This window comes from Lutjanus erythropterus, chromosome 10 (assembly GCF_056507025.1).
Source record: "Lutjanus erythropterus isolate fLutEry1 chromosome 10, fLutEry1.hap2, whole genome shotgun sequence".
NCBI lineage: Eukaryota > Metazoa > Chordata > Actinopteri > Lutjaniformes > Lutjanidae > Lutjanus > Lutjanus erythropterus.
The window spans coordinates 29,318,279-29,346,180 of NC_139326.1; the positions used below are offsets into that span (position 1 = coordinate 29,318,279).

The 27,902-nt window shown below is 39.4% G+C and overlaps 2 protein-coding genes across 2 annotated transcripts in view; both read left to right on the top strand.

Moving 5' to 3' along the window:
- The first annotated feature begins 483 nt into the window (after window positions 1-483).
- Window positions 484-8,482, top strand: cdk7 (cyclin-dependent kinase 7). The gene is made up of 12 exons (XM_084728963.1): window positions 484-617; window positions 846-905; window positions 997-1,030; window positions 1,228-1,295; window positions 1,452-1,520; window positions 4,095-4,205; window positions 4,302-4,420; window positions 5,375-5,474; window positions 5,566-5,652; window positions 5,738-5,887; window positions 7,224-7,362; window positions 8,011-8,482. Exons 1-12 carry the CDS (start codon window positions 552-554, stop codon window positions 8,037-8,039), a joined length of 1,032 nt encoding a protein of 343 aa, XP_084585089.1. The 5' UTR covers window positions 484-551; the 3' UTR covers window positions 8,040-8,482.
- Window positions 8,483-12,319: 3,837 nt separating this feature from the next.
- Window positions 12,320-27,902, top strand: part of serinc5 (serine incorporator 5) — a 31,448-nt gene continuing 15,865 nt past the window's right edge. Inside the window, exons 1-2 of the mRNA XM_084728964.1 lie at window positions 12,320-12,524; window positions 27,534-27,701. Of these exons, the coding sequence (XP_084585090.1) occupies window positions 12,498-12,524; window positions 27,534-27,701 (195 nt within the window). The 5' untranslated portion in view covers window positions 12,320-12,497. The remainder of the gene's footprint in view (window positions 12,525-27,533; window positions 27,702-27,902) is intronic.

The window sequence follows — 27,902 nt, forward strand, 5'->3', positions numbered from 1 at the left end:
TGTTAAAGTGTGAAAAATAATGATCAGTATTCCAGTAAATAGATACTTGAAACCTCTTGCACTCAAATCCCTTTGCAATTTAGTTGTATTCCTTAATGCACTGAATATTCTTGTCATTGCTATTGCTTGAACCCCTATTTTTAAATAAATTTAATTATTGATTTTACTTTATTATTTTGATATGTACAGTGGGGCATGTATGTATGTATGTGAAGGTTTTTATGTTTGTTCAAAAACATAATGTTGATAATAAAAATAAGTTGTTGTCCCATTTTTCTTCAATAATAATATCCTATGAGGGAAAAACTGACACTTTTTGGTGTGTCACGGGATTCACAATAAAAATTACAATAACATAATCCCCTGTAAATCATATTAAATTGTTGCTGTTTCAGAGGTTACTTCAGTGGTTTAGTGTTGTCACTGTTGGACAGATTAAGCCGGTAGGTGGCACTGTTGTTCAATATAAAACCTCCTTTGACCCGGAAGAAGAACGTGTGGACCTTTAACAGGCAGGAAGCGGCTACTCGTGAAATTGACAGTTAGCTATCATGGCGCTAGATGTAAAGTCCAGATCTAAAAGATACGAGAAATTGGATTTCCTTGGAGAGGGTCAGGTACGTCGAGACAAATAACAAAGATTTCGGTCTTTATTATCTGTGTATTGTCCTGCCCTGCAGCTTCTAACCGGTCCTTGATAAAGTCTGATAGAAAGCTAACAAGCGTTAGCCGGTTGTTAATGTCAACAAAGCCCTGCTGCTTCATGCTGCTGTGAACACAGCAAACAAAAATATGTGTTTAGCTCTGTTTTTCTGTACTTATTGTTCTCTATTTCTCTTCTACAGTTTGCCACAGTGTACAAAGCCAGAGACAAAACCACTGATACCATAGTTGCCATTAAAAAGGTACAAGAAACTGTCATAATTTGGACTTTAGTTAGCATCTGAATGCTATGCTGGTGTCTAGCACTAAGCTGTTGTCTTTTTTTTCTGTTAGATTAAAGTTGGACACAGAACTGAGGCGAAAGATGGTAAGGAAGTCAAACATTTAATGTCTTTTTTTTTTTTTAACCACACAGTGTCGTCCAACTGTTAAAGGGATAATTCACCCCAAAATGAAAATTCAGTCAGTATCTTCTCACAACTAAACCCAAGATGAGGGTGAGTAGATAATGACTGAATTTTCATTTTTGAGATTGGCTTAATGACTATAATTTTTCAATAACAGGCATTAACAGGACAGCTCTTCGAGAGATCAAACTGCTGCAGGAGCTGCATCATCCAAATATCATTGGGGTAGGACAACATTCATTACTACATTTGTATTTTCAAATACATGTGTTACTGGTGTTATTTGTGAGAAAAAAAAGAATAAGTTTTCAATACTGTGTACATAAAATCCCTCTCCTATATTTGACTGAGCATTAACATTTCATGTGTGGTGTGTTTTAGCTGCTGGATGCCTTCGGACACAAATCTAATATCAGCCTGGTGTTTGATTTCATGGAAACAGATCTGGAGGTGAGATAGTTCCTTACTCTTGAAAAATAGATCTTTTCCTCTTGGATTCTTTTCAAGGGTATACAAAATAACATCGTACAATGTTATGTAATCCTGCACAACAGCCCACTTAGTTCTGATTGTGATGTAACTACATTGAAAGAGTTTGTGGTCGCTTCACAGTTCCTTTTTCTTTTCTCTTGCCAGGAATTGAATATGTTGTTTCCTAGAATCTGTAATGTGTTGAGCAGAATTAATTCTATTTTATTGATGTGTCCTAATTAACTTAACTGTTCAGTGCATGATTTATTGACAGAATGTGGCAGAAATTTAATATAATATTGATAAGTATGATTTCATAGAATATAATCACCAGAAAATGAGATCATAGTTTTCATTACTTCAGAATGAGCCCTATCAGTAGTTGATTCATACATCCTACCTGATCAGTACTGCACATGAGCAACTCCATCATCAGCTCTGGGAAAAATCATGTTTATTTGAGTGTTAATGATTAAAACTTTTACTGAATGCTGTCTGACAAGGTATATGAGAATATGGTGACTTAATATGTACATGAAATCCATGAGCATATACGTGTAGGACATATGTGGAAATTGTGTAAGATTTACACCAAACAAACACTGGCTCTAGATACAGTGTATCATGTTTTGCACAAGGTTCACAACCACTTTAGGTTTTCCTGCGTTATTGGAAGGAGAAAGTGAGACAATGTGTTTGCAATCTGCAAGCTCACCACTAGTTGCCACTAAATCCTACACACCAGTTCATTAAATTTTACTTATACTTAAATTTAGTCATATAAAACATTTCCAGGGAAATTATTTGCAAACTACAGACTTGAAAAATAAAGCTTTACTGGTTTCCCCACTATTTTATTCACAACAACACACCATAGGTTTTCCTACACAATTGGAAGGAGAGAGTGAGATGAGATGTTTGCAATCTGCGAGCTTACCACTAGCTGGCACTAAATCCTACACACTGGTTCTTTGAATCAATTCAATGACTATTTTTACTCCCTAGACTCCAGTTAAAAAAAGAACATCCAGTCAGTTCATATGATCAGTGGTGGGCAAGCTACTTGGAAAGTGTTGTGAGCTAAGCTACCAATTATTGTGCATTAAATTAAAGGTCCATTATGTAAGATTTATAGGGGCGTATTGGCAGAGGATGGCAGAAATGGAATGTGATATTCATAAGTATGTTTTTAGTGTAGAATCACCTGAATACAAGAGTTGTTGCATTTTCATTACCTTAGAATGAGTCGTTTATATCTACAGAGGCCGCTGGTCCTCTTCCATTGAGTCAGCCATGTTGCAATGCCATTTCTACAGTAGCCCAGAATGGACAAACCAAACAGTGGCTCTAGACACAATATATCACATTTTGCATGAGTTTTGTAGCCACCATAGGTTTTCCCACACAATTAGGAGGAGAAAGTAAGACAATGTGTTTGCAATCTGAGAGCCCACTGCTAGATGCTGCTAAATCCTACACACTAGTCCGTTAACTTTTACTTTTAATTATATTTAGCTAACTAAATAACTTTTCCAAGGAAAATATTTGCAAACTACAGACTTGGAAAATAAATCTTTACTGGTTTCCCATTATTTTATTCATAACACCTTGCCATCATTATGGATCACATTGTGCAGATGTTTATAATCCCCATACATATGGCTGTCTGTGTTTGGAGAGGTACATTAATCATTCATGCTAACCAAAGCACTGTAAAAGATCTTGCATTTAATTAGTGGCTCACCAGATGGAAACTTTATTGCATTAGTGATTAGGGAAAGGGCGTTTTAACATTTGGGTTTCAGTTTAATGATTTTTGTTACAACACTGATTTGCAGAGCAGGTCAAAGAAGAAGAAACTTGAGATTGAGAGGTGTGAAGTCAGATGACATACAGAGTAACAGGAAATATGACCAGGATGATAAAGATAGCGGGGTGAGCGCCCTCATCTAACCATTAAGTGTTTTCACCAGGTCACTAAGCTTTTATATGTTTCCCCACCTCCTCCTCTGGCCTGTTTTAGCATACAAGGCTCCAGATGGTCGCCTAATACCAATACATCAGCCTCTAATAGAACGATGCAAAACAAGATAAGCACGCTTTAAAAAATCAATAGCACTCCGCTCTTGGCTCTCACAATGAATTGATGCCATTAGTGTCTCACAAGCAGCAGACAGACAGGACAGACATGAGGATGAAATATAATGCTCATCTTATTACCGCTGCTGAAACACTATTTTTGGGGCACATGTTTAGATTTGGCAGAACGAGGTAATTATCTCCAGATGTTGGATGCTGTTATTGGCGATAACATTACGCAGAAGGGTTCTGAAGCCAGTTTGTGGGGCTGGTAGAACAATGAGGGTTCTAGGTGAGAGGTTGAATCTGAACTGTGCTGTCGAACGTGGTTCCAGCTGTGTACACAGCTCTGATCTGCTCCACTAAGTTTAATGTTATTTTGAATGTGTAGCCTGCAGCTTCGTGAAGCATGAAGTAATAGATGGAAGATCATTAGTTGTAAGATATCCGGCTTTTTTTAATTGTCTCTTTAAGGTGATCATCAAAGACACCAGCCTCGTCCTGACTCCAGCCAACATTAAAGCCTACATCCTCATGACTCTACAGGGATTAGAGTATATGCATCAACACTGGGTCCTGCACAGAGTAAGAGCAGTTGTACTTCATACACACACACACACACACACGCACATGCACACACACAGTCAGTAATGTACATTTTGCTATACCTTGTATTTCCAGGATCTGAAGCCCAATAATCTGCTATTAGATGGTAATGGAGTTTTGAAGTTGGCTGATTTTGGTTTGGCCAAAGCTTTTGGCAGCCCCAACAGAGTCTACACACATCAAGTTGTTACCAGGTTTGTGCTTTTTGTTTATTTTATTGTGTTAATAATGTTTTCTGTACATTCCCATGTGTTTCTGTTGCTCTCATAGGAAATCTTTTATACCTCCAAGTCCTCTTGCTTAATTTTATTCATATTGATTAATACATAAAGGCAAAAAAAAAACAATGACTCTTACAAAAATCCCTCTCCGTCATCACCCACAACACACTAGATGTGAGCGGTAGCAGCTGCATCCATGCCTGTACCTATACCCTCTCATTTTCTTATTATTTTGTGGTGCTTGGGATGCTTTACCAACTCAAAACGTCAATATTTGACATCCTGGGAATGAGACTCAATCAGCTATCTTTACTAACAGCAACTGACAAAATCAACTTATTCAACCTTTAAATGTTACTAGTGAGGATGTTGCATTTTTGTGGACATTTGCAACTGGTTAGGACGTGTGTGAGAGCAAATATTATTGGATGGATAGCAGTAAATCTTGTATTCTCTTGTTTAAATGCAGGACTGGAATTAAGTCATTTTAAGGCGAGGCCAATTTGGCCTTTGATAAATACAAAGTTTGGGGGCATGGCAGCCAAAATGTAGGACACAAGGCCAAAACCAGTGGTGCAGTAACAATAAGTGATTCGTTAAGGGTTATCATAGCCAACTGGTTCCCTATAATAACTGAATACCAGTAGTGTATGTTGACAACAGTATTTGCACAATTAGACAACAGTCAGTAATCAATACAAACACACATTATTATACTGTAAACCAATGATTAACCGCAATCGATGCCGGACACTTAAGCAGTTACCTAGTGTCTCTGTAGTGGTGACAAATTATTTACAGTATATGCATACAGTATCAACATTTTGAATGACACTAAAGTTCCCTGCTCTCTCTGGAGAGAATTTTATGCCAAACTCCCTTTAAGAAATATGACAACTCCATATGTAACTCTTCTCCTTTTCCTAGATGGTACCGCTCCCCTGAGCTCCTGTTTGGTGCCAGGATGTACGGTGTGGGTGTGGACATGTGGGCAGTGGGATGCATCTTGGCAGAGCTACTCCTTCGGGTACACAAACCTCACTTCATAAATACATTCATACATTAACCAGTGATGCTGTTATTTTTTTTGTCCATGCTAATATCCTCCTCTGCTATAGATACCATTCCTGGCTGGAGACTCGGATCTTGACCAGCTGACTAAGATCTTTGAGGCTCTTGGGACGCCCACAGAAGAGACATGGCCGGTTGGTGTCTGTTTTATTCCCACTGACGTTTTGTTTTTACATGCGAGGATCCTTGTTTACATTTGTTTGTAAAACGTCTCTGCAGGGAATGAGCAGTCTACCAGACTATGTGTCCTTCAAATTATTTCCTGGCACTCCTCTGGAACACATATTTAGTGCAGCTGGAGATGACTTATTAGAGCTGCTGCAGGGCCTCTTCACCTTTAACCCCTCGACAAGGACCACAGCTACACAGGTAATACACCACTAAAGTGCAGTAGCTGTTTTCACTTTCACTTTACTGGAATAATGTGTTATGGGTAAATGTGTGCAGAAGTTGAAGACAACAGCTGGCCTAAAAGCCTTGGCCCATTTTACATGTTCATTTTAGATGCAATTCTGAATTGCATTCAAGTTAAAGTCAAGTCAAAATGTGTTTTTAAGAGCCAGAATCCTCAGGGGGCTTTACAACCTGTACGGTGTATGACCACCCTTAGACCCTTGATCTGGGTGAGGAAAATCTCCCCCCAAAAAACCTTATAACTGGGGGAAAAAAGGAGGAAACCCTAGGAAGAGCCACAGAGGTGGGATCTCTCTCCCAGGATGGACAGATATGCAATAGATGTTTTATCTTTGAATGTACATGTTTTGAGAGAAACATTATTCGTAGCAGGTTCTGAGTGAACATGTTTCAAGAAAATCAGACAATCAGAAGTTGAACATTTCAATAACTTGTTTCCCAAATGGTGAGTTTGATCAACATGATATTTAGGAAACCTGTTCAGATGTCTTTAAACAGCAGATAGCAAGTGAATTTTATTTATATAGCGCCAGTTCATAACAGTCGTTATCTCTTTTCATATAGAACAGGTCAAGTCTGTAGTCTTTATAATGCTATTTACAGAGATCCAACAATTCCCATCAAGAAAAAACACTAAAGCAACAGTGACGAGGAAAAGTGTCCTTTTTAGAGACAGAAACCTCCATATAACCAGGCTGTAGGGTGAGCTGCCATCTGCTGCGACCAGTTGATCTCAGAGAGCCCTTAGTCCCAAGCTGGGGTACGTGAAGTGCAGGAGAGTAGCCATCTTCAACCAGTGGGCCATGGCGCTCAGAGTGCTGTCTAGTTGGCATCAGAGTCTGCGGCACAGGATCCTTTTTTGTTTGTTTGTTTGTTTGTTTTTTCTCGTTTATTTGGGAAGCTGGAATTGTTTTTGCATTTTTTTAACTTAAGTAACAAAAGGCTGAGAGGCCCTGATGGCACATGGACAGGCACAGACTGTGTGTGGAAAATTTAAGACTCAGACTCTCAAATTCAGCCTAACTTTGCAGAGTTATGTGCAAAGATGAAAGGGACAATAAAAAGTAAGATACAAGGTAAAAAACAAAGTACGATGTTGGGATATGTTTAATCTTCTTGGAAACAGTTGTCTTTTAAAAACATCAGACTTGAGCCACAGGTGGCAAAGACATTTACAGGATGATACTCTATGTGCATATATGATCTGCCAAATACCAGATATTTCTTTTTCAAGAATGATTGCCAAGCCGCAAATGGTGACATGTTTATTCTGCTGTCTGTTGTTGTCCAGGCTCTGAAGATGAGGTACTTCAGTAATCGACCTGGTCCCACTCCTGGTCCCCAACTGCCCCGACCCAACAGCTCAGTCGAGGCTCTGAGGGAAAAGGAAACAGTCGGGCTCAAGAGGAAAATCGAGGGCCTGGAGACAAGTAATCAACACATATCAGCTTATAGATGCTACTGTATATGTACCCATAATCCACTAAGTACCTCTTTGCACTTGATATAGCCATAATCAAAGCATGTCAATATTATTATGGCGAAACTATTTAAATTGTGGGTTGAACACCAAAAAGGGAAGTGTCTTGAAAGGAACTGGAAATTTTAGAACATTCCACTCAGACCAAACGTACATATAGCATGTTGTGAAACTTTAGCCTCATGAACCGTTCCTCCTGCGTTCTCATACTTACGCACAGTACGGTCATAAATCTAGAATAGCACTTGATTGAACCTAGCAATTCAAAGGGTGTTGGCTGCATGTTTAAGTGCAGTTAGAAAGTCAGAATATAGTGAAGTTGAACACACACATGAGCAGACAGCTCAGCGGATTGTGGCAGGGTATGTTTTACTGAAGGAGGACCTTGGTGTTACTGGGAGGTTCAAAGCTTTTCCAGCTCCTCCTGTGGTTTAGAAAATATATGGGTTGACTGTTACGCTTTGCTCCAGTATATTACAGAGAGAAATATCGACAGTAGATGGAAGTAGTTGTACTTGAACATGTAGTGTAGACACAGTATTTTTCTGAGGTGCTTTTTTTCTAATGCTTGTAACAACTTTCTCAATGTTATTTTCAGCTGTGATGAAGAAGAAGCTGATTTTTTGACCAGATGGGAGCTGGTAAATCTGATCACCGTCTTCACACTGCGTGGCTCATTGTTCCCGCATTGCTCAGGATTGCCACTGGATTGGAAAAAAAAAAAGTCCAGAACCAGCAGAGGGGAAAAGGCTCAGACGTGGTTGACTTTAGGACATTTTAGAGATGGTAGCTGTTATAACAGTTGGAGAGTGTTTGAAGTATCCTCAGTGCTGCTGTGTTCAGCGTTCCATGGAGTGATGTGTAACAGACTGTCTGTGGTCAATAGTGCTGGCTCTGGTCTTTCTTCATTGTAACAATGATGCCTCAGCTCTGCGAGCCTGCTGGAATATGTTTATTTATGTGACCGAATAAGAGAACAACCAAACGAGCAAGCCTGATTTATTTCATGTATATGTATTTTTATTTTTTGTATGTAAGACCAATAAATGGTGCAAATGCACACATGGGAAGCTCTAAGTTTACTACTTTAACTCACCATCAAACTGCATTAAATTGTAATCTGAGGTTTTCAAAGTGGTACGTGGGCGGCCTGGGGGACTCCAAACTGTTTCAGGGGAAGCCCTGTGAATCAGAATGAAAAAATAATAGTTTTTGTTATTAGTTTATACATTAGTTATCAAAAGGAGATCACATAGAATAGCCTAAATACCCTCAGGCAGATCTTTTATATGTGTTTTGTGTGGTCTTAAGTTCTATGAAAGAGCAATGTTAGGTATTTGTTCAATTGTTGAATGTCAGTGGGATCATATAACATAATCCTGATCCCACAGGCTTTCAGGAAATTAGGAAAACTAAGCAAGTCAACTAAGGGTGGGCACTCTTTTCCAAGCTTTGTCACAGTCTCAGACTTTGAAAACCTTTGTAAAATATGATTTATTAAGAACTATTTGTCCTCAGTGGTAGAAATGTGTGAATTTTCAAACTTTATTAGAATCCCCAGGGGGCATTTGTTTCACAGGCTAAGAGCAACACAGCAATAGACAGCACACAGGACAATATAAAAGTTAAGACTTGACTTGACTGTTTGTTTGTTTGGCTGTTTGCATTACTTTTAAAATATAACCAATATCAGATTCTAGTGTGAACTTTTCTCGGTCCTGAATTTAACCTCATACACAAAAGAACAATAACAAATGTGTGACACTTTACAGTGTACATTTTCACTTCTAAGCTGCTGTGCAGTGGAAGCCAGTGAATTTGGGAGCAGATGATAACAAGGATGAGGACGAAGAGCCAAATTTTTACCTCTGACTTTTTGTGGATTAATCGCTGCTACTTCTGTATGGAGGTGTGTGTGGATGTGGAGTCAGAGACAGGAGTGGTGGGATCGTGATGTGAAGGGCTTCACACAAATATATTTCCTCAAAAACTAAAAACAACATCTGTCAGCATCTCTCTACAAGAGTCTTGCTGTAAGACACTTCAGGCGAGTGAATGACATAAAAGTGGCTTAAACTCTGGCTGCCCAGACTGAGATGGCATTGCAAAAAGTCAGATCTGGTGATTTGGGATCACATATGAAAATAGCCCAAATCTGTGCTGCTCAGATTGCAGTGTAAAAACTAGATCTTAATCACGATGGGCTTCTTTTGCCTGCAGTGTGAACGTAGCAATAGTCACACTCAGCAATAGACAGCACAAAGGACAATACAAAAGTTAAATGACAGTCAGAAACACATCACATTGTGTTGTAGTCAAGGGTTAAGTCAAGTACACTACAGTAAAGCATTAGTGCAGCTAAATGTGAGTGCAATTTTATTTAACAAGCTAATAGCTTTTCCTGCTAGCTTAAAAATTCACACAATAACACCCATACAGCCCACAGGGTGCAGGCTAAATTCATGTTAGTATTCACAGTCTACTTTCTCACGTTTTGAATATGTGTGGACAGAAACGTACTTGTGGTTTATTTACTCTGCGTGCTAGTGAGAGTCAGACGGAAAGAGGTGTGTGTTGTGTGGCAGAAGCCGTGTCTTTAGGGCAGACAGGGTGACGCTAGACTTGACGGTGTCAAGCAACAATGTGCCACTAGAAATATCTTTCCCTCCCTGTCTTTTGTCTTCAACGTTACTGTGATCCAACGCAGTCTGACATGCTGGAAGCCTGATGCTCCGGCAGGCGTTCTGCTGCCCTTTTGGTTGCCTGTCAAACAGGATTCAGATTAGAGAAGAAGACAGGGGTAGAGGGAGATATGTCACAGCTGAAAAATACAGTCTTCATATCAAATCAGATCTGTTTCTTATCCTAAAACAAAAGCCAGTGCAGATTTGTATTTACAGTTTCTGTGTAATATTACATGTTGTCTGCTTCAGGGTCACTGATGTCATGCTTGAATTTCCCTCAAAATGTGTCTGACTGATTTTACAAAAGTTTTACCATGCACTTGTCCAGTACGACCACATTTTGGATCTGAACAGAGAGGGTCGTGGATTTGAGGTCAATGTGTCCGAAGTTCATAAAGAGGACACCCTGTGTCATTCATGCCTATTTATAAATGTCCACAATATAGCACTGAGAGGGGGCACAATGACTTTGTCTGGTGGCGGTGAGTGACTACAGTGTGCGTATGTGTTGTGTGACTAGGTCAGATGACTGGTCTGGCAAACAGCAGCACAGTCATAGAGAGCTACAGTAACGGCCTTATCAGCTCTGGCTCGTTTCATTAGCCAGAAAGTCCACTGTGTTGGAAAAACCACACTGTTGCCCACATGCTGTTTCAGAATATGAGCAGTGTTTGTGGGAAAAAGGGAAACTTGCTCATATGTCTGAATCAGCAAGACGTGCATGTGGGTTGATTTGAAGTGGAATGATTAAGACTTTGAGTCTTACATAAAGCAGAATTTAACCACACGTCAAAGGTTTCTGTATGCACAGGAAGCGTATGTTAATGTGTACTGGTTTCCATGCAGAGAAAATACTTACTCTGTAATGTGATATAGATGAGATTGAAGATGAGGGTTATTTCATGTTTTATTACTATTATATTATGTTTTAAGCAACAGCATTTTTTGAAGTCTTCCAAGGATATGTGGGCTGGACACTTGTATGTACATGATACAATAACATAATGTAACATAACACTACAAGAGTGCACTTGATAGTAAAGAGAATAAAGAAAGGAGATAATGAATATGTGGATGTGACACCTTTGTAGTTATTGGCAACTGTAATTTAAATACATATTTGTTCCCAGTAACTGTTACATATTACAATTACATTTATTTTGTAACTAATTTAAATAAACTGGCAGAGACGATAATAACATAACATGAAATGACATGACATAACACAGCACTGCTCGACCCTAATCAAGCTATGAGAAGTTAAAAAAAAGTGTGGCAAATTGGGTCTTTTAGGTCTCACCATTCTGTTATTGCATAAATTTTGTCTACATGGGAATAAAGGCTATCATGATTTTTCATAATGGTGGTTATTACAGTTGTTGGAATTATTTTAGGCAACCACATAAAATACAACTGCTCCACATATAAGAGAGGATAACTTTAATAAGATATTGGCTCATATGAATGTTAAAGGTGGTTATGTTAAATTTAGCACCTATTATCAATAGGAGTCTATTGTGGGAATTGTTATGATTTATATTATAATTTTTTATTGAGATAATTTGATATGTACTGCAGATCTTTTTGATGCAACTGTTTCTATTGTCCCTCTTTCCTGCCCTGGCTATTTTTTCATCCTTTTTTTTATCATCTTTCTTTCTTTCTTTCTGGACCCACTAGCTTTTCTAATTAATATATAAAATTATTTATTATTATTAATGTCCTTTACCTGAATATTTATTTTACATTGCCACATTGGTGTTTTTTTTCCCTTTCTCTGCTGTATCACGTGGAAATGAAATGTAATAAAATATTTAAAAATCACAAATAGGGCTCAAATGTAGGTCAAACCTTCAACTGCCCTAATACTCGCATAAAATTGTTCTACATTGCCGTATATTATATTGCTTGATGTCTTATATTGTAACTCTAAGCAGGGATTTATTCATGTTTATATCTTGCTGTGATTTTAATTAGTATGACATCTGTCTTTATGATGGACTTTGATTTGTAATGAAAGGAGAGACATGTATGTATATGTTTTAAATAAGACTGTCATAACGTATTTAATGATGTGGTTTAACCACTTGCTGTCTGTGGCAGAGGCAGCGCAGCTTTGTGTCAGCTTTTTGTTGGTGATGTGCAGTGGGAGGAGAGACAGGGAGGAATTACGGAGGAGGAGGAGGAGAGACAGCGGCGACAGCGGCCAGGCAGCAGCAGCAGGAGGAGGAGGAGGAGGAGGAGGAGGGAGGTCAGAGCAGTTTGAGGAGGACAGGCGCGTTTGTTCCCCGTGTGCTGTGCTGCTGGTTATTTCATGTGGAAGAAGAAGAAAGCGACTGAAGGAAGCAGCGAGATCGTCTTCTCACCCTGACACGGATTTTATTTATTGTCTCCCCGCAAAATGTGCACTCCGTGTTGTATCACGCAGGTGAGGATCAATACTCCGACTTACTGCTGCTTTTTGTTGTTGTTGTCCAACGGCTGACGATTGTAATCGATACAATGAAACGGTACGATGTAGCCTGTTATGCTAGGTGGGTGGACTGTTTTTTGTTTCAGTCTTGTTTACTCTTTCTGTCCATATCTGTCGCCACTCACCGTCTGATAAAGAGTCTCTTCTTCTCTCATGTCGTGGTGATTCCCGACACCACCGTCAGCTGGCCTAATTCAACAAAAAATATAAAAGCAGTGTCACAATTCTCCCTCTGAAACGATGAAGTAAGTTCACTGTAGTAACGTTACAGCCGCTGGAGGACAAAGAGTTAGCTAAGCCGTCAACCACAGCGCGGTCAACGTAATGTACAGTACCTGCCATCGAGAGTAACGTCATCTCTGAACGTCTCCACAGATGGACGGAAACACTGAGACACAGAGGACTAAACAGTGCTTAGACATGTCCTGTCCACATAACTATACCGTATGTGGTGATGCGTGTAGCTCCACTGTGGCTTTCGTTTCAGTAATGCACAGTTGTGTTTACTGTACCTGACTGTGCACTGGGGAACATCAGCTCAGAAACTTCAGGCCAATCCGATTCTTCTTCCACCAGTCACCTTTGAGGAAATTTTAGGGTTTCACTTTTTGTTTATTCATTGGTTGAGATCAATAAGTTATCTTGTAAAGCTGCAGAATCACTTGTAAAATGCAGGCTGCTAGTGTCTGACTTGCAAATGAAGTATCTGTACTGTATACCCACTTTAGAATATGGCTTGGCCTACTTTTTTGTTTGTTTTGTGAGATATTTGTGGTCAGTTTAAAGTAATTATCTGTGATAAACTAGAGCTGCAATTATTAATCGATTAATTAGTTGACCAGAAGAAAATTAGTTGCCGTCCATTTTCATAACTCATTTATCATTTCAGTCATTTTTCAAGCCAAAATGTCAAACAGTTGCTGGTTCTAGCTTTGTAAATGTAAGTATTGCTTTTTTGTCGCTCATAAAGTAAATAAAGAGTGTTTTGGTTTTTGACTAATGGCTTGCCTAAACAAGCAACAATCAGGGAAATTGTGATCAGCATCTTTCAATAGTTTTTGACATTTTATAGATTAAACCATTAATTGTGAAAGTCAATAATGAAAATAATCACTAGTTACAGCCCTGTTATGAACCATATTATATTATTCAATATAAATATCATGCTACTTCAGTGTTACAACCATTAATTGATTAACTGTCAACTATTAAATGAATCAGCAACTATTTTGATAACTGATTAATTGACTTGAGTAGTTCTTGCAGATAATAAGGTCCTAATTTTCTGATTCCAGCTTTTAAATTTGAATATTTTCTGGTTTCTTTACTCCTCTTCATCATCATGGGCTTTTGAAAACACTGATATTTCATAGACCAAAACAACTTATAGACCAAACAACTGATTGATTGAGAAAATAAGTGACAGATTAATCAAGAATGAAGAATAACTGTTAGTTACAGCCCTAGGTTACAGTTAGCCACGTACTCTTGTACTGATTGAAAATTAACTGATTAACTGACAACAGTTTTCATAATTGATTTATTGTTTGAGCAAAATTCACTAGTTTCTAGCTTCTAGGTTGCAAATATTCACTGGTTTTCTTTGTCCTCCGCGATAGTAAATTGAATTTCTCTGGCATTTGGACAGCTGATTGGACAAAACAAGCTTTTTGAATAGGCCTAGTCAACATGCGCTGTAGAAAATTGTGACTGACATTCTGATACCTTTAACTGACATCTTGACATTTTGGAGGATTCATCAATAAAATTATTGGCAAATCAGTCAATAATGAAAATAATTGGTGGTTAATTTGTTTGTGTATCTGAATTATTTGAGGGTTTTAAGTGAAGTTGCACGAATTACTTTGAAGGCATACAGCTAGTGTTTTATGTGTAAAGTTAGAAAGGGTTTTTCTTCAGTGCTGAGTGTCTTTTTTTAACTACAAGATTGTTTTTGACCACAGGGTCACCACTGCTGAGCTGGTCTGGTCAGGAATTTAATTACACAGGCACATCACTCATGTGAGGGGAGCTCACTTCTATTTCCTGTCCTTTTCAAAGACGGGGGATGATGGAAACAGGGAAGGATTAAGAGAAAAAGAACAGGCAAACAATAAGAGGGAACGTTTTGTGTTGCTGTGCTGGTGGTGTGTTAATCCCCGTCACAGACAACCCATTTAGTTTAGTCGCCATGTCTATTTATGTGTATACTTGTAATTAACATTTTTCAAGTGTGCATATATGTGGCCCTCTTGAGGTTTAGAGTGGCCCAAATTGATGTGTGGTCTGCTAATTTCCTCTTTGGCTCAGAGGTGGAAATTAAGGGCGGGTGGGCGTTGTTTGGGTTAGATTTGGAGAGAGCAGTAGGCATGGTGTGGGAGCAGCTCACTCATCATTTCTCAGTGGGATGAAGGATGTATGCCATGTTGTGATGGGATAGGGGGTAGGCATTAGCTCAATGTTGAGATTTGTCCAAAGCGCTGCAAGCGTTGGCTGTGAGTGTGGGACAGGACTGAAACCATGTCGGTTTCTATAAGCAGCACAGCTATGGAACAGGCAGCTTTGGCAGGGTACATGAGTTAGGAGGACCTGGAGAATACTACAGACTGCTGTTCACTAAGCATCCCTCCTGATAAAGTATACTTGAGTGAGACATCAAGCACTGAACTTAGATTGGCCTCTGCAGATGTCTTCTTGTTGCACAACTCTTCTCTAGTACTTCCATGCTTTATTCACTTAACATTGTTGGCTAGCTGCCTTCATCAGGGTGGTGCAAAACAACCTACATTAGATGCCGGTCAACACGCCCCCAGTTTGGAGCTGCACTGCTGTGGACGTTCAGCAAAAAAAGTTCTTCAAACTTCAAAAATGCCAACCTAAAAAGCAACTGCTGATTTCACCTATGGAGTTTGGTTTAGTTGGTATGGAGAGAGCCATATTTGACTTTAATAACGGTGATTACATGTTGGAAAAGGCTGTTTGGTGGCAAGGGAAATTGGTGAAAATATTCTTGCATTTTGTTGCTGAATGTAAGAAACAAATATTGTGAAATCTTCAACTGTCACTAAACGTTCACCTGCAGCCCAGCAACGTTAACACAAGCACAGCTGTCACCATCATATGGTGTTTTGAAGGCATGTTGCCGAGGTCACAGCACAGAGGCTGTTACATTACAGAAAGGCAGGTGATCTTAAAAACAGGTGTTGATGAGCTGTAAAACCACTTGACTTGTAAAACTATAGCCTACGTGAACATGGCCACTAAACATCTGTAGCAGTACCCTTCAACATAAATTTCTGGGTCAGTCATATGATTACTGGCCACCTGTGTCCATGTGAGACATGTCTGCTATTTCCAGCTTCCCTGCAGGAATTTCACTGTGGTCAGCAGCGGCAGGAGTTTGTTTTCCCACTGGGATTTCATTGGCAATCTTTCATCTCTTTTGTCTTCCTCTGAACTGTCATACATCAATGATAGTGTCTTCCTCATCCTCCCCCCTTCTCACATCTTCCCATCATGTCTTGTCTCTGTGATTCATTTTTGCCTTGGGAGGGTTGTGGTTGCTGATGTAACTGTGGGAAATGCCAGCAGCTAACTCTTTGCATGGTGCCGTTAGTATCAGTTGACTAGAAACTGAATTATATTGTGTGCAATTCTGTGTAACTGAAGCCTCACTCCAGCAAACAATACACTTTGGGAAGTGAAACCTTTTGGTAAACACAGCATGTCGCTGGATTAGCCTGTCGATCTGATATTGCTCTGTGTTTTGACTGTCTTCCCGTGCTTGTTTGGTCTGTTTCCTTTGGTTATTTTTGTGACGGACTCCTTTGTCTGCCTGGGATTGTTTCATTTCTGCCCTGTTTTTTCAGCTCTTCACTGTACCTCAGTTCTTCTTTGTCTTGCTTTTCTTTTCCGTCCATTGGACTTAAGTTTCTCTCTGTTGGTTGTAGCTAGGGGCTGTATTTGCCAAGAGAGAAGCAAAGACCTCCCTTTGTGTATAGGAAACAGAGCAGTGATACATTTTTGCTGTGTGTATACAGCTGCCTAGCTATATAGACAATAGTGGAGCTGTCAGTCACAATGTAAGGGGAAATGGAGTAGGTCTTGGTCTGGAGCTTGGGCCAAACGAACTTGTGTGTGAGAATGACTCTGCCTCAGATCTTATTGTTTTAAAGACTTTTTGTTTCGGCTTTCCCTCTTCTTTCCCATTTTTTCCCCCCACTCTTCTGGTTTCTCCTCTCTCTGTTCAACACTAAGAATTGTTGTAATTTGAGATAAGAGGGTGTGTCTATAGTTTTGCCTGAGTTGTTGGTCTGCCATGACTCACTGTGGTCAACTTTATCCAGTGGCCACTATCATTAAGCTCTAACTAACAGGGAGTTCCTGCAGCTGTACACCAGCCAGCGACAGCGGAGTAAATTTGAAATGCAGGATGTACTTGAAGAAAGAGAGAAAAGGGAATAAAGATGAATGCATGTGACGAATGAATAAACAAACACTCTGGTGGTTTGAATCAACCTGAAGTTTGTACTCCAACAGAGGCCGCCACTGAAGTTGTTGCGCCACATTCCTCAAGTCAAGTTGTTTTGACAGTGATCATGTCGGTCATAATGTGAGTCATGTCTGTCTGTGCTGCTATATTTTTTCACTGAATTTTTTTTCCCCTCCAATGATAAACATGCAGAACATCTCAAATCAACTGATAAGAGTTTCCCCCCAGTTCAAACCCTGGAAGAGGAAATTGGTTTCAGACACAGTAGGAACAGATCATTGCTGTAGTCTCGTGTCAAATACTCACATGGAGTACCAATGGTTTTTGCAATGGAAATAGTTGTGTAAAAATGCTTATGTGCTTGTATGTGGTATGATACACTGAAGTGTCATCTAAGAGTAATTTTAATCTAACACGAGTGATTATCAAGAATATAGGTCTGGAGTAGGGTTGGGCCCATTGACGATGCCATCATCGATCACGGTGATTGACAGTCATCACCACTGAGCCCTCTACCATCATAACATCTTGATTCAATAGCCCTCTGTATTTGAGATAGTGTGTCCTCTTGGAGTTGCCATAGAGTCGTTGCTCAAGTTTTTTTTTTTCTTTTTTGAGAAAATAAAAAGAAGTTGCTGTTGCTGTTCACTGCACTATGTCTTTATATCTTGTTTATGCTGTTATGGTAACCTCTGTTTGATGATGCAGAGTCATTTCTTCCCATTTACCTCAGGTCATATTTACCCTTTAAATTTACACAGTATATCACACACACACTAAAAGAACAATGAAGCAACTATAGACTACTTTGAATACGATTTACTATTTAAAAGCAGTTTCACATTGCTGATACTACATCTCAGAACGCTGATTAGAGAAGTCTGTCATGCTTATCAGGAAAATCTTCAATCAGTTCCACTCGTTTTACTTTGACTCAGCCCAAAACTGAAGTGATCTCAGCATCTCTTTCATCATGGGACAGTGTCAAACCGACAGCATCATGTTTAAATCTGCTGTATGAAGTTTTATTGTTTAATGTGCAGCTGTCATGTTAGAAATAAATGGCAGCATTAAGACCGCGTTCAGTTAATCAGTAATTTTCTGTCAGCATTCTTCTCCTCCTGCCTTATTTGCAGCAATAGTCTTGCTTTATGCTATACTATATAATTTTTAAAATTTTCCATAAGTCTTAATTATAACAAGTTGATCATTTTGACTGAAGTGGGTGGCTCGTGATCTCTTCACTTTGTGTGGAAGAAGAGTCAAATGTTGCACCAAACGTTCCTTTTTATGCGAGCGCGCAGAGACTCTGAAGAAGAAAGCCTGAGTTAATAAAGCCATTTGATAACCTCCATCGTGATATCTGTTATCTCTGACTGGGGTTTCAGGTTTTGTCAGGCCAGTTCACGCAAAGAAAGCTTGGCTGTGAGCTTCCTTTGTAGTACAGCCCTCAGGGGGTAATAGCTGCAGGAGGAGAGCGAGCAAAAATGTCTGCCATGAGGAATATGTTTTTGACAAAGACAACAACTGTGTGTATTATCAGGTATAGAAAGTAGAGCTTGTAGTTCCATTAGCTTCCACTTTGAAAGAATATTAGTTTGACAATTGGGAGCCTTTTTTTTTTTTTTTAACTCAAGTGTTGTCTCATGTGAGGCAGTTGTTTTTGGTGGAAAATAATCAGATTGCAATAAGTAATATTTTAAATTTACAGGACAAATATTCCTTTGTGATATAAACTGTAATTGTGATATGAAATTACATGTACAGTGATAGATGATTTTGACCCTATCACCCACCCCTACAAGTGGGTGAAACTGATTTGCTTGTGTCCTTATACGTGTCATGTCACTGCCTGTTAGTCTCTTCCGTATGTATATGGGGCGACTCTTGTTCACGAGAATTCTTCTGAACTAGAGACAAAGACATCATCTCATGACAGTTAGAGAACATAGAGACAATGTTCTGATTGCCCTACATACTACACCTAACAATTGTTTTAGGTTTTTGTTTAGGTATTCCATCCAGATTTTGTCAGATTACCTCACTTTCAAACCTGTGAAAGCTTGTCTGGTTGACTTGTTGAAGGAAGAAAAGAACTGGCTCTCTCTACCCCCCTTGATTCTCCTTTGCTGTGCTTACTGTGATATGCTGACTGACCTATTTTTGCAAATGCTCTGTTTGTATTGCGCAAGCAGTTGTGTCTGTGCGACTGTGTGTTCCCAAATTTACCCCCTGTGTGTTTGATTTAGGCTACCCTTGCCATTTCCTGTTTGTCATTAAAATGCTGCAGTTCTTTTCATCACTGCAGAGTTGAGGATAATAAGGCGGTAGAGAATGGAGGAGGGAAAACATGGTAATTATCATCAATGTTCAAACAGCACAGATGTGGTCCTGGGACTGTCAACATGTGAGACTGTATCTCATTTGTTAATTAAGCATCCAGCTGTAGGTCAGAGTCCTTGTTGATCATTCCAGGGTCTGTCTCTGTGACCACTTTTGACTGGCATCTGTGTTCATTTCCTGAGGGTATTCTCAATACTGTGTCCTGTCCATCCTCTCTACTTAAAGCTGATTCCTGTGTGCTTTGAGCAATATCGTCTTTCTCCTGACCCTTAGAACAGCTGGAAGGTAGCCAGACTTTGGGGAGTGATTGATTTGGGGTGAAGGGCAGCTGAAGATAACAAAGAAAGGGTGAAAAGGAGAAACTAAGAGGAAAAAGGACAAGAGATGATGACAATAAGCCTCCAAGTAGCGGTGTGGGGGAGGATGGAGGAAATGAGATGAAGAGAGTGAAACAGAGCTTCTAAGTGAGAAAGAGACAAGCCTTTGTCTCTGGAGAGTCCCACAGCCACAGTGTAGTGAGGCTTCAGAGGAGGCAGTGGGAGTCTTGGCTCATTTTAAGGCTGGGTTGCAACAAGGATTCATTTTAAACCAGATTAAATCATGGTTCAACTTTAAATGGTGTTGCAATGTTTAAACTAGCTTAAAATTAAGAAAGCTTTAGTTTAAAACCTCTCTTTTAACCTCAGTTTTGTTGTTTCTCTAAACCAAGATCAAATTTACTTCTGTTGCACCAAAACTTGACCCAGTGTTAACTTTAAACTTATGCTTGAGGAGGTTAAACTTTTAAAATAGCTGCCTTTTTGAGATGGATAGAGAAAAATAATCACGTTACAAGTTATGGAGTAGACTCAATCCAACTGAGTCTTCATGATGATTTTTTTTCTTTCATTCTGGTTGATCATTGGGCCAGCAAGTCTTTTTCAAAATAGGAGAAATTAGAGCTCTGCTGAGCCATCATGAGTAGGCCAACTAGGTTAACTAACTTTTTTAGCTTAGTATCAAACAATCTAATGTTTAGTTAACCCTTTAGCTAGCAAATAATGCAATATTTTATATTTTTATTTTAATTATTTAAGGAAAAAGCTACAGGGTAGCCGAAAGTTAATGATTTTATACTCTTTTGTACTTACTAGGTCACAACAGCAATCAAATTTCAACGTGGATTCACTAAACTGAGGTTAGTTTTAGTTGTACTCGGGGTTTATTCATTTTAAATCTAGTTTTGCTCTCATTAAAACTAACCTTAGATTACATTAATCTTTGTTGGTGCAACCCAGTCTGAGTCTGGTAAAGCTAGACCAGGATATGCCTAACAAGTGGCTGAAGTGTTTGCTGTTGCATAGGATGATGGTCTTCAGGACGGGTAGTTGAGCAATATGACAAGCTGGTGGGGGGGTTGCTGTTGACACTGAAGCAGGGGTGCACACTGCAGACCCGCCGACCACCTGTCGACATGCTGGTGGGGCAGGCGTGCAGTGGAGGAGGGGCGGATGGCCCATGAAGTGGGTAGGGTCAGCGTTGGTTACCATGGATACTCTTTTTATATCTGTGTATGGTGGAATTCCCCGAGACATTCTTCCCCACTCCTGCCTCCCCCCTCCCTCCGTCAGTTCTGCTGAAGTTTGCTGTTGCCCCCTCACTGTGTGTAGTCCGCTGCTGAAACACCCCCTAACTAATGAAAACTAAACACCCTCACGGCTCAAATCATCCTGTTTTTTTCCTGCTTACTTTCAGTCTGTTGTGGTTAATTAATCGCCCATTGAGGAGGACATGTGGGTGCAGCAGAGACAAAGGCAAAGGCTTATCCTGTTAAACTGTGTGTAGTCAAATGGCGAGGGGCCACATGCATAAAACTTGGTTTAGATCTCAGTATGCATAAAAGCAGAAATATGCACATCCAGCCTCAGTTCTTCATACACACTCTGCTGTATCTCAAACATTGGTAAATTGTGTGCACCTGCATGAACTTGATGCCCACCTCCACAGTTACTCATGAATGGATAATAGGCTAACACGACCCCTTGAATCTTGATTGGGAATAAACTGGTCTCATTCTTTGTTTGATCTGACATCAAAGAAGTCTTTGTGTTTGTTGCCCACAACTGTTCCACAGATAGCATGAGGAGGAGGTCAAATTTCCAGTTTGACCTATTTTTCTGCTGCTCTTATTTGTACATCATAATATGGGTGAAAAATTGCATATGAATGTTGTATGTTGACCTATTTACTCATGCTTGAACAAACCAGTGGGGCCAGATGCATACAACTCTCTAGATTCATGACCAAAACCTAAGCACAAAGACAGAAATATGCGTGCACATTATTTTTGTCAGATTCATAAAGCTGTGCACATGCCTTACTCTGTTTTATAAATCAGATTTTTGAACTATTGAGGTAGTGGATGCATGTGCACAAGCCTCATTTCTACTCCCAAAAGTTTCCCATAAATGGATATAGAAACACCTCTAAAGATCCATTTGCATATTGACACATTAAACTTGTGCCCACTCCTCCAGTCAGTAGACCTGTCCATGCGAAGAACAGAAAAGAGGAATTGAAATTTACTGATTGTGTTGCATCTCTGAGGTTTTCCAACACCACCAGCATAGCTGTCATTATGTGACCGGATGGCTGTCACTATTTATAGTGTACCGCTAATTCGTCACATCACTGCGGTGATCATCATTATCAAACATCAGAAGGATTAAAAATGATCAATTTTTAGCACTCATATAAATGTTAGTAAAAATAATGATAAAATTCATTCAGAAATAATTTGAAATGAAGTCTATAAATGCAACTTTTTGGACGTTTGAAAAACTCTGTGTAGACTGCATAAATAAAAACACAATCAGGGAAACTGGCAACCTAAACAAAAGGTTACATCTCTCACTGTATTTCATGTCTAGCAATATCACTTGACCTGCAGGCATTGATAAAATTGTTTGTACACCTGGTCTGAAGCATGAGTGAGATGCACACATTCTCATTCTAATTTCTCTTTTATAAATACCTGTTAATGTGGAGGAAATGGCTGGGGATGTCATAGTTTAATATTGTAATTAACTTTCAATTTACATATCACACTTGATATCGTATAGACTACTTTTTTAAAGAAGGTTATAAAACCAATGATCTGTTGATCTCATAAATCAAGACTTGTTATTCTATTAATGCCGTCAGTGCTAAAAAAAAAAAGTTTAAATCAAAAAATCAAATGTAATCATGGATTTGGAGAATCATAAGACCCTAAGAAATGATGAATCATTTATTCGTCTGGTCCATGGAGGTGGGATGGAATTCACTGTTTGCTCAAGCACACTATGGCAACACAGACAGACACATGCTCTCAGAGAGGTTTGAACCCAGACTTTCACATGATGAGTTCCTTACTTACTACCACCCCGTGGTTCCACTGTGTGATCCAAAGGGTGCAGTTAAGTCTTTTCTTCTTGATTTCATAAAAGTTTAATTATAATTAATGATTTTGGCCCTTTGAGTTTCTTTTCTTAAAAAAAAGTCTCTAAAAAATCAGTGTCTGCCTTCTTTAACAAGAGCGACAGACACAATACTGTTTTGCTCAGCTCTTTGAGAGAACTGGGTGTACACATTTTTGAGGTTGGTTTCACATGCGAATCTGTTTAGAGAACCATTAAACTGACAGTACACAGCTCACATGAAAAAGGCGAGACTATAAATAACCTTGTTTCACCCTGAGGGAAAAAAACAATGAGGAGGGCCGTGTAGAAGAGATGAGCAGAGAAACCTCTGGACAGAGAGCGTGAAGAGGCAGAGCCATGTTGGCTGGGAAGCAGCTTGATCCTCCTGACCATGTGCCTGTGTGGATCCACGAGTCTGCAGCATACCACACATTACTGGCATCTGGAGCGGAACGCAACACATCAGACGATGTTGCACACTGGCTTTAGCAGATCAGGACACCCTGGCCAGATTACAGGCCCTGGCTTAGGACACACTCACAGACGACGGCTACAATTACTAATGTGACTACATGGCAAACTGAACTGATTCTGCTAGGAATGGATGCATTTACAGGTCTAAATGAAATTTATTAATTATGAGAGGATTGTTATCGGAATATCACATTGTCCAGATACATTTAAGCTGTGTCCTACTGGCCTTACTCTGATAATGTAAACTAGGGTTGGGGACTACTGTTGCATGACATTCACCATATATCTCTACTCTCATTTACAGTCGGTCTTGACTGTATCCTATCTAATAAAGTATAAAATGATTAAATTAAATGTGGGCTACAGAGTACATACAGGAAATATATAGCAAAGATGTGAAGGACAGTGAAAAATAAGTATTGCAGAGATTATAACTTGATACAGCCAAAGTAGCGGAACGATTTTGTTGATATACATTGATGTTAGAGATGCCACTGTGAGGAAAATAAACTCACAACAACACTGGGCATTTTACAAGAAAAGATATGAGCAATGATGCTCAAGATCTGTAATGTGAGAGTGCTTATTTTAATCTTTAACATTAAATCGAAAGATCTTCCCCTTACTTTGAATAAAACAAATGCTTAGAAGGTTGGTTCTGAAGTTTTGAGTTGCCACATCTATCAGGTAGGGGTGTTAGGAATCTCCATATTCATGATTTATTTAAATTTCGAGTTTATGGCCATGATTCGATTCGGTTTAAGCAATTTTTTTTTTTTTTTTTTTTTACAGAGTTATGCTGCTACATCGTGCTGCAGCTCTGTTGCCACTGCTGTACAGTGCAGGCATTTTGAGTTTATGACTATAACCAAGAGTATTGATAACATGGTGGATACAGTGGGAAGTAATGTTGTCAGTGTATGCAAACACTGTGTAACAACGGTAACACCTACTACTGTGGCAAGCCTAAATGATGTTAGGGCTGCAACTAATGGTTATTTTCATAGTTGATTAATCGGTCAAGTATTTTCTTGATTAATCGATTAATAGTTGTTTGCCCATGAAATGTCTGAAAATGCTAAAAATTGGCAGTCAGCATTTCCTAAAGCCCATGATGACGCCCTCAAATATCTTGTTTTGTCCACAACCCCAAATTATTCAGTTTACTGTCATTGAGGAGTAAAGAAAATGGACATTTTTCACATTTTAAGTGCTGGAATAAGAGAAATTTGACATTTTGTCTTGAAAAAATTCTCAAACCACTTAACTTATCAAAATAATTGGTGATTAATTTAATAATAGATTAATTGTTGCAACTTTAATTGATGTGTTTTTTTAATGACACAATTTAGTCAGCCTTTAGTCAGACACAGATGTCATTAGACAGTACACAACTTTTATATAATGTTTCTGTCCACAGTCATGTTATCCTCCAGTTGATGGGTCAGCAGTTGTTGGCAAGTTATTACCATAATATGTCATAATTTCCTCCCTCTCCTAATGTCGTAATGACAGTACTTGGACACAAGTTTTCCCTGTAGCAAGACTCAACCATGGCCCCACTGGCTTTGGCATATAACCCACACTAGCGCCTCTCCTTATCATTAGCAGAGTCTGTGTTGTATCCTATAAGCAGAGAACTTAAAAAGGAAAAAATCAGCCATCCAGCAGAGAACCACACCTCAGCTGTAGGCCACATCAGAAGAAGTTCACCTCTCACCACAGCAGTGTGTGCTCTGCACAAGCAGGGCGGGGTGGCTACAGAAGAAAATACTGTATAATTGTAGAGCTTCCTCTTTCCTAAATAGAACACAGGCCTGTCTTTATGAGACAGTCCTCCTGTATGAGGACCTGTCAGAAGAAACAGAGTGGGCCTCTGTGAGTGAGTGAGTGTCTGTGCGTGTGCATTTGTGTGTGTGTGTTTTCGGACAAGACTTCACTGTCTGCTTGGACCAAGGGTTGTGACTGTGAAGGAGGGGGAGGGATTTGTCCCTCGTGACAGAAACCGTCAATGAGCAAAGAGACAGTCAGGCGGCTGTCTTCTATTGCGAGTTTCCCCCTGTCCAGTAAGTTGCTTCCTCCTGACATTTCAGCCGTTTTTACGGTATTTGACAGTATTTGTGTGAAAAAACAAATCAAATCAGCTGGTGGTAGAAGTCATTTTAGCATATATGACTGCCAAGGTTACAATGCTCAATCTGTCTTATATGCAGTTAACCTTCTTAGACAAGTCTTGCTGGGTTTAAATACTTATGGCCCATAGATTAATGAATACATAACCTTCATATCACCCAAACCTACTCTGGAAAAGTGGAAGTGTTCCAGAAGGAAGAAAAACTTTTGGCACAATGGCTACTACTTTTTTAACATGCTAGATGCTTTGCTGGACTGTGGTCTACAGTCTTTGAAGTCGCAGGTTGGTGATAGTGACCACCCAACCCCAACTACTAGCCAAGAAACTCAAACACAAAAAACATTGCTTTGACTCTCACAAACACACTAAAATCTTTTCTAATGCAGGTTATTAGAGCTGCAGTGATTTGTTGATCTAATCAACTTCATTGATTCTGAAAATATTTCAATTTGCACAACGTGCGTCAGCGTGTCGCTATGAACTGCTGTGCCTGGTCAGAGCATGGATTCAGAGCAGGCTGTGGTGAGTAAGACTTGCCATGATTATCCAAAGTGTGGGAGTATTTCAGACAGAGACACAACAGTTTGACTCTCTTTAAGATCCACAAACTGGACACAACTTATCACAGTGGGACAGCTGCTCTGCACGAGTTCTGTAAGTGAAGCACAGAGGTACCTGTCCTCGTCCTGCAGCTGCAGCAGTGAGATAGCTGCATCATCCTGTTTACTTCTGTCAGCACCCAACCACAATATATTAGAATTATCAACACGTGGAACATGTTTCTGTTGGTGGAAGTCACTTAAGATAAATTTTCTAGATGTTTCTTCATCACCCCATGTTAAAAGTGATGTCTGCACCACTGCTGTTGACTTAATATCATGTGTCATCTAACAGTGTTATTTGGCTGTTTTACTGTTCACTTTATCAGCTGCGTATGAGTCAAAAAAAGCCATTACCCAGTCTAAAATTTCCCATCATGCCTAGTACTGGACTGAGGAGCTTGTTGAATTTGCTACTTTATGCTACAAAATGCAAATTTTGCTTTTTGTTAGTGTCTGACTCTGTTCAGAACACTTTGCTTTATGTTGTCATTTTTGTGCTGTTTTTTAGTTTAACCTGTTGGTGAGGTGGCTGTTACATTTCTTGGGGCAAGCTGTATTTTTTAATATTTCATATTTTTGAAAGCTTGAACCTGCTGTTGAATGCCTTTAAGGGGCTGGTGTCGCTGAGAGCTGCCTCCTGGCTCTCATTCTGAGCTGCTTGACACAAAATGTTATTTATTTTTTCCTCCACGACCATCTGGCAACATCCAGAAATTATCATGCGACCCCCTATGGGAGTCCTGACCCCCAGGTTGAGAACCACTGCTCTTGGGACTTAAACATACACCTTTTGCTGTGTTTTGCAAAATTAACTTAATAACTGTAACTGTGGGATGTACAGCAGTTCCTGTCTCTTAGATATTATAACACTGAACTTTTCACCTTGAAATAATAGACATGTTTCATAAAGAGAGACACGTGGTTCATTGGTTTTGGCTTCTATGGTTTAACCAACCATAGTATTTACTACTGCTATTTCTGTCTATGTTATGTCCATCCTGAAATAGTAACCTCTCCATTGTTATTTCTCTGAGCTTACTCCCTTCTTTTCCTGTTTAAGTTTTTTCCTTTTTTTTGTGGTTTTGCCTCTTGGACAGAGGGAGATTGTTTTTCAGATTATGATTTTAGACTGTATAAACAGTCTACCACACTGTTAAAGTGTAACATGACTTGACTTCTGTAGTAGCGCTGGAGAATATAGCTGAAAGATTTCTCACAATCAGATGTTATTGACATATTTTAATGAGTTTGCTTTGTTCACTCTTCTTCCAGGAAGATCCAAGTGCAACATCTTTAGCTGAAACTTGTAATGGCTGTGTAATGCACACTTGAACCCTGGTCCTCCCCCTCCCTTATTCAAGTGTCCCATAAATACATTATGTCTATATTGGATGGGTTATAATGGTGTGGAAAATTCTGAAAGTGTTGCTAATGATTTTCCCCTCTCTCCCTCCTCTCTCCATTGTTTTGTGTGTGCAGCTGGCCTGCTGCTGCGGCTCAGCAGCCTGCTCGTGCTGCTGCAACTGCTGCCCCAAGATCAAACAGTCCACGGGGACCCGGGTCATGTACGCCCTCTACTTCCTGCTGGTCACTATCATCTGTGTCATTATGATGTCCCCGACTGTGGAGCAGCAGTTGAGAGATCATGTAAGTACATAAATCACACTCAACAAAAAATCTCCCACCCACAACATATACACACATACCCACACCTACATTTTTTTAAACTATGTAAATTACAAATATATTTAAATATATTAATCAAGAGTTTGAATTGTATATGGTTGAAAGTTTTCATTATAAGAATATGAACGTAGGGAGGACTAAGTAGCACAGACGGAAAGTTAA

Excerpts from the sequence above, each read along its gene's own strand:
- cdk7 (XM_084728963.1), top strand. The coding sequence starts at position 552 with ATGGCGCTAGATGTAAAGTCCAGATCTAAAAGATACGAGAAATTGGAT. Across the intron at positions 618-845 it reads ATTTCCTTGGAGAGGGTCAG|TTTGCCACAGTGTACAAAGC; the intron begins GTACGTCGAGAC and ends TCTCTTCTACAG. Across the intron at positions 1,521-4,094 it reads TCATGGAAACAGATCTGGAG|GTGATCATCAAAGACACCAG; the intron begins GTGAGATAGTTC and ends TGTCTCTTTAAG.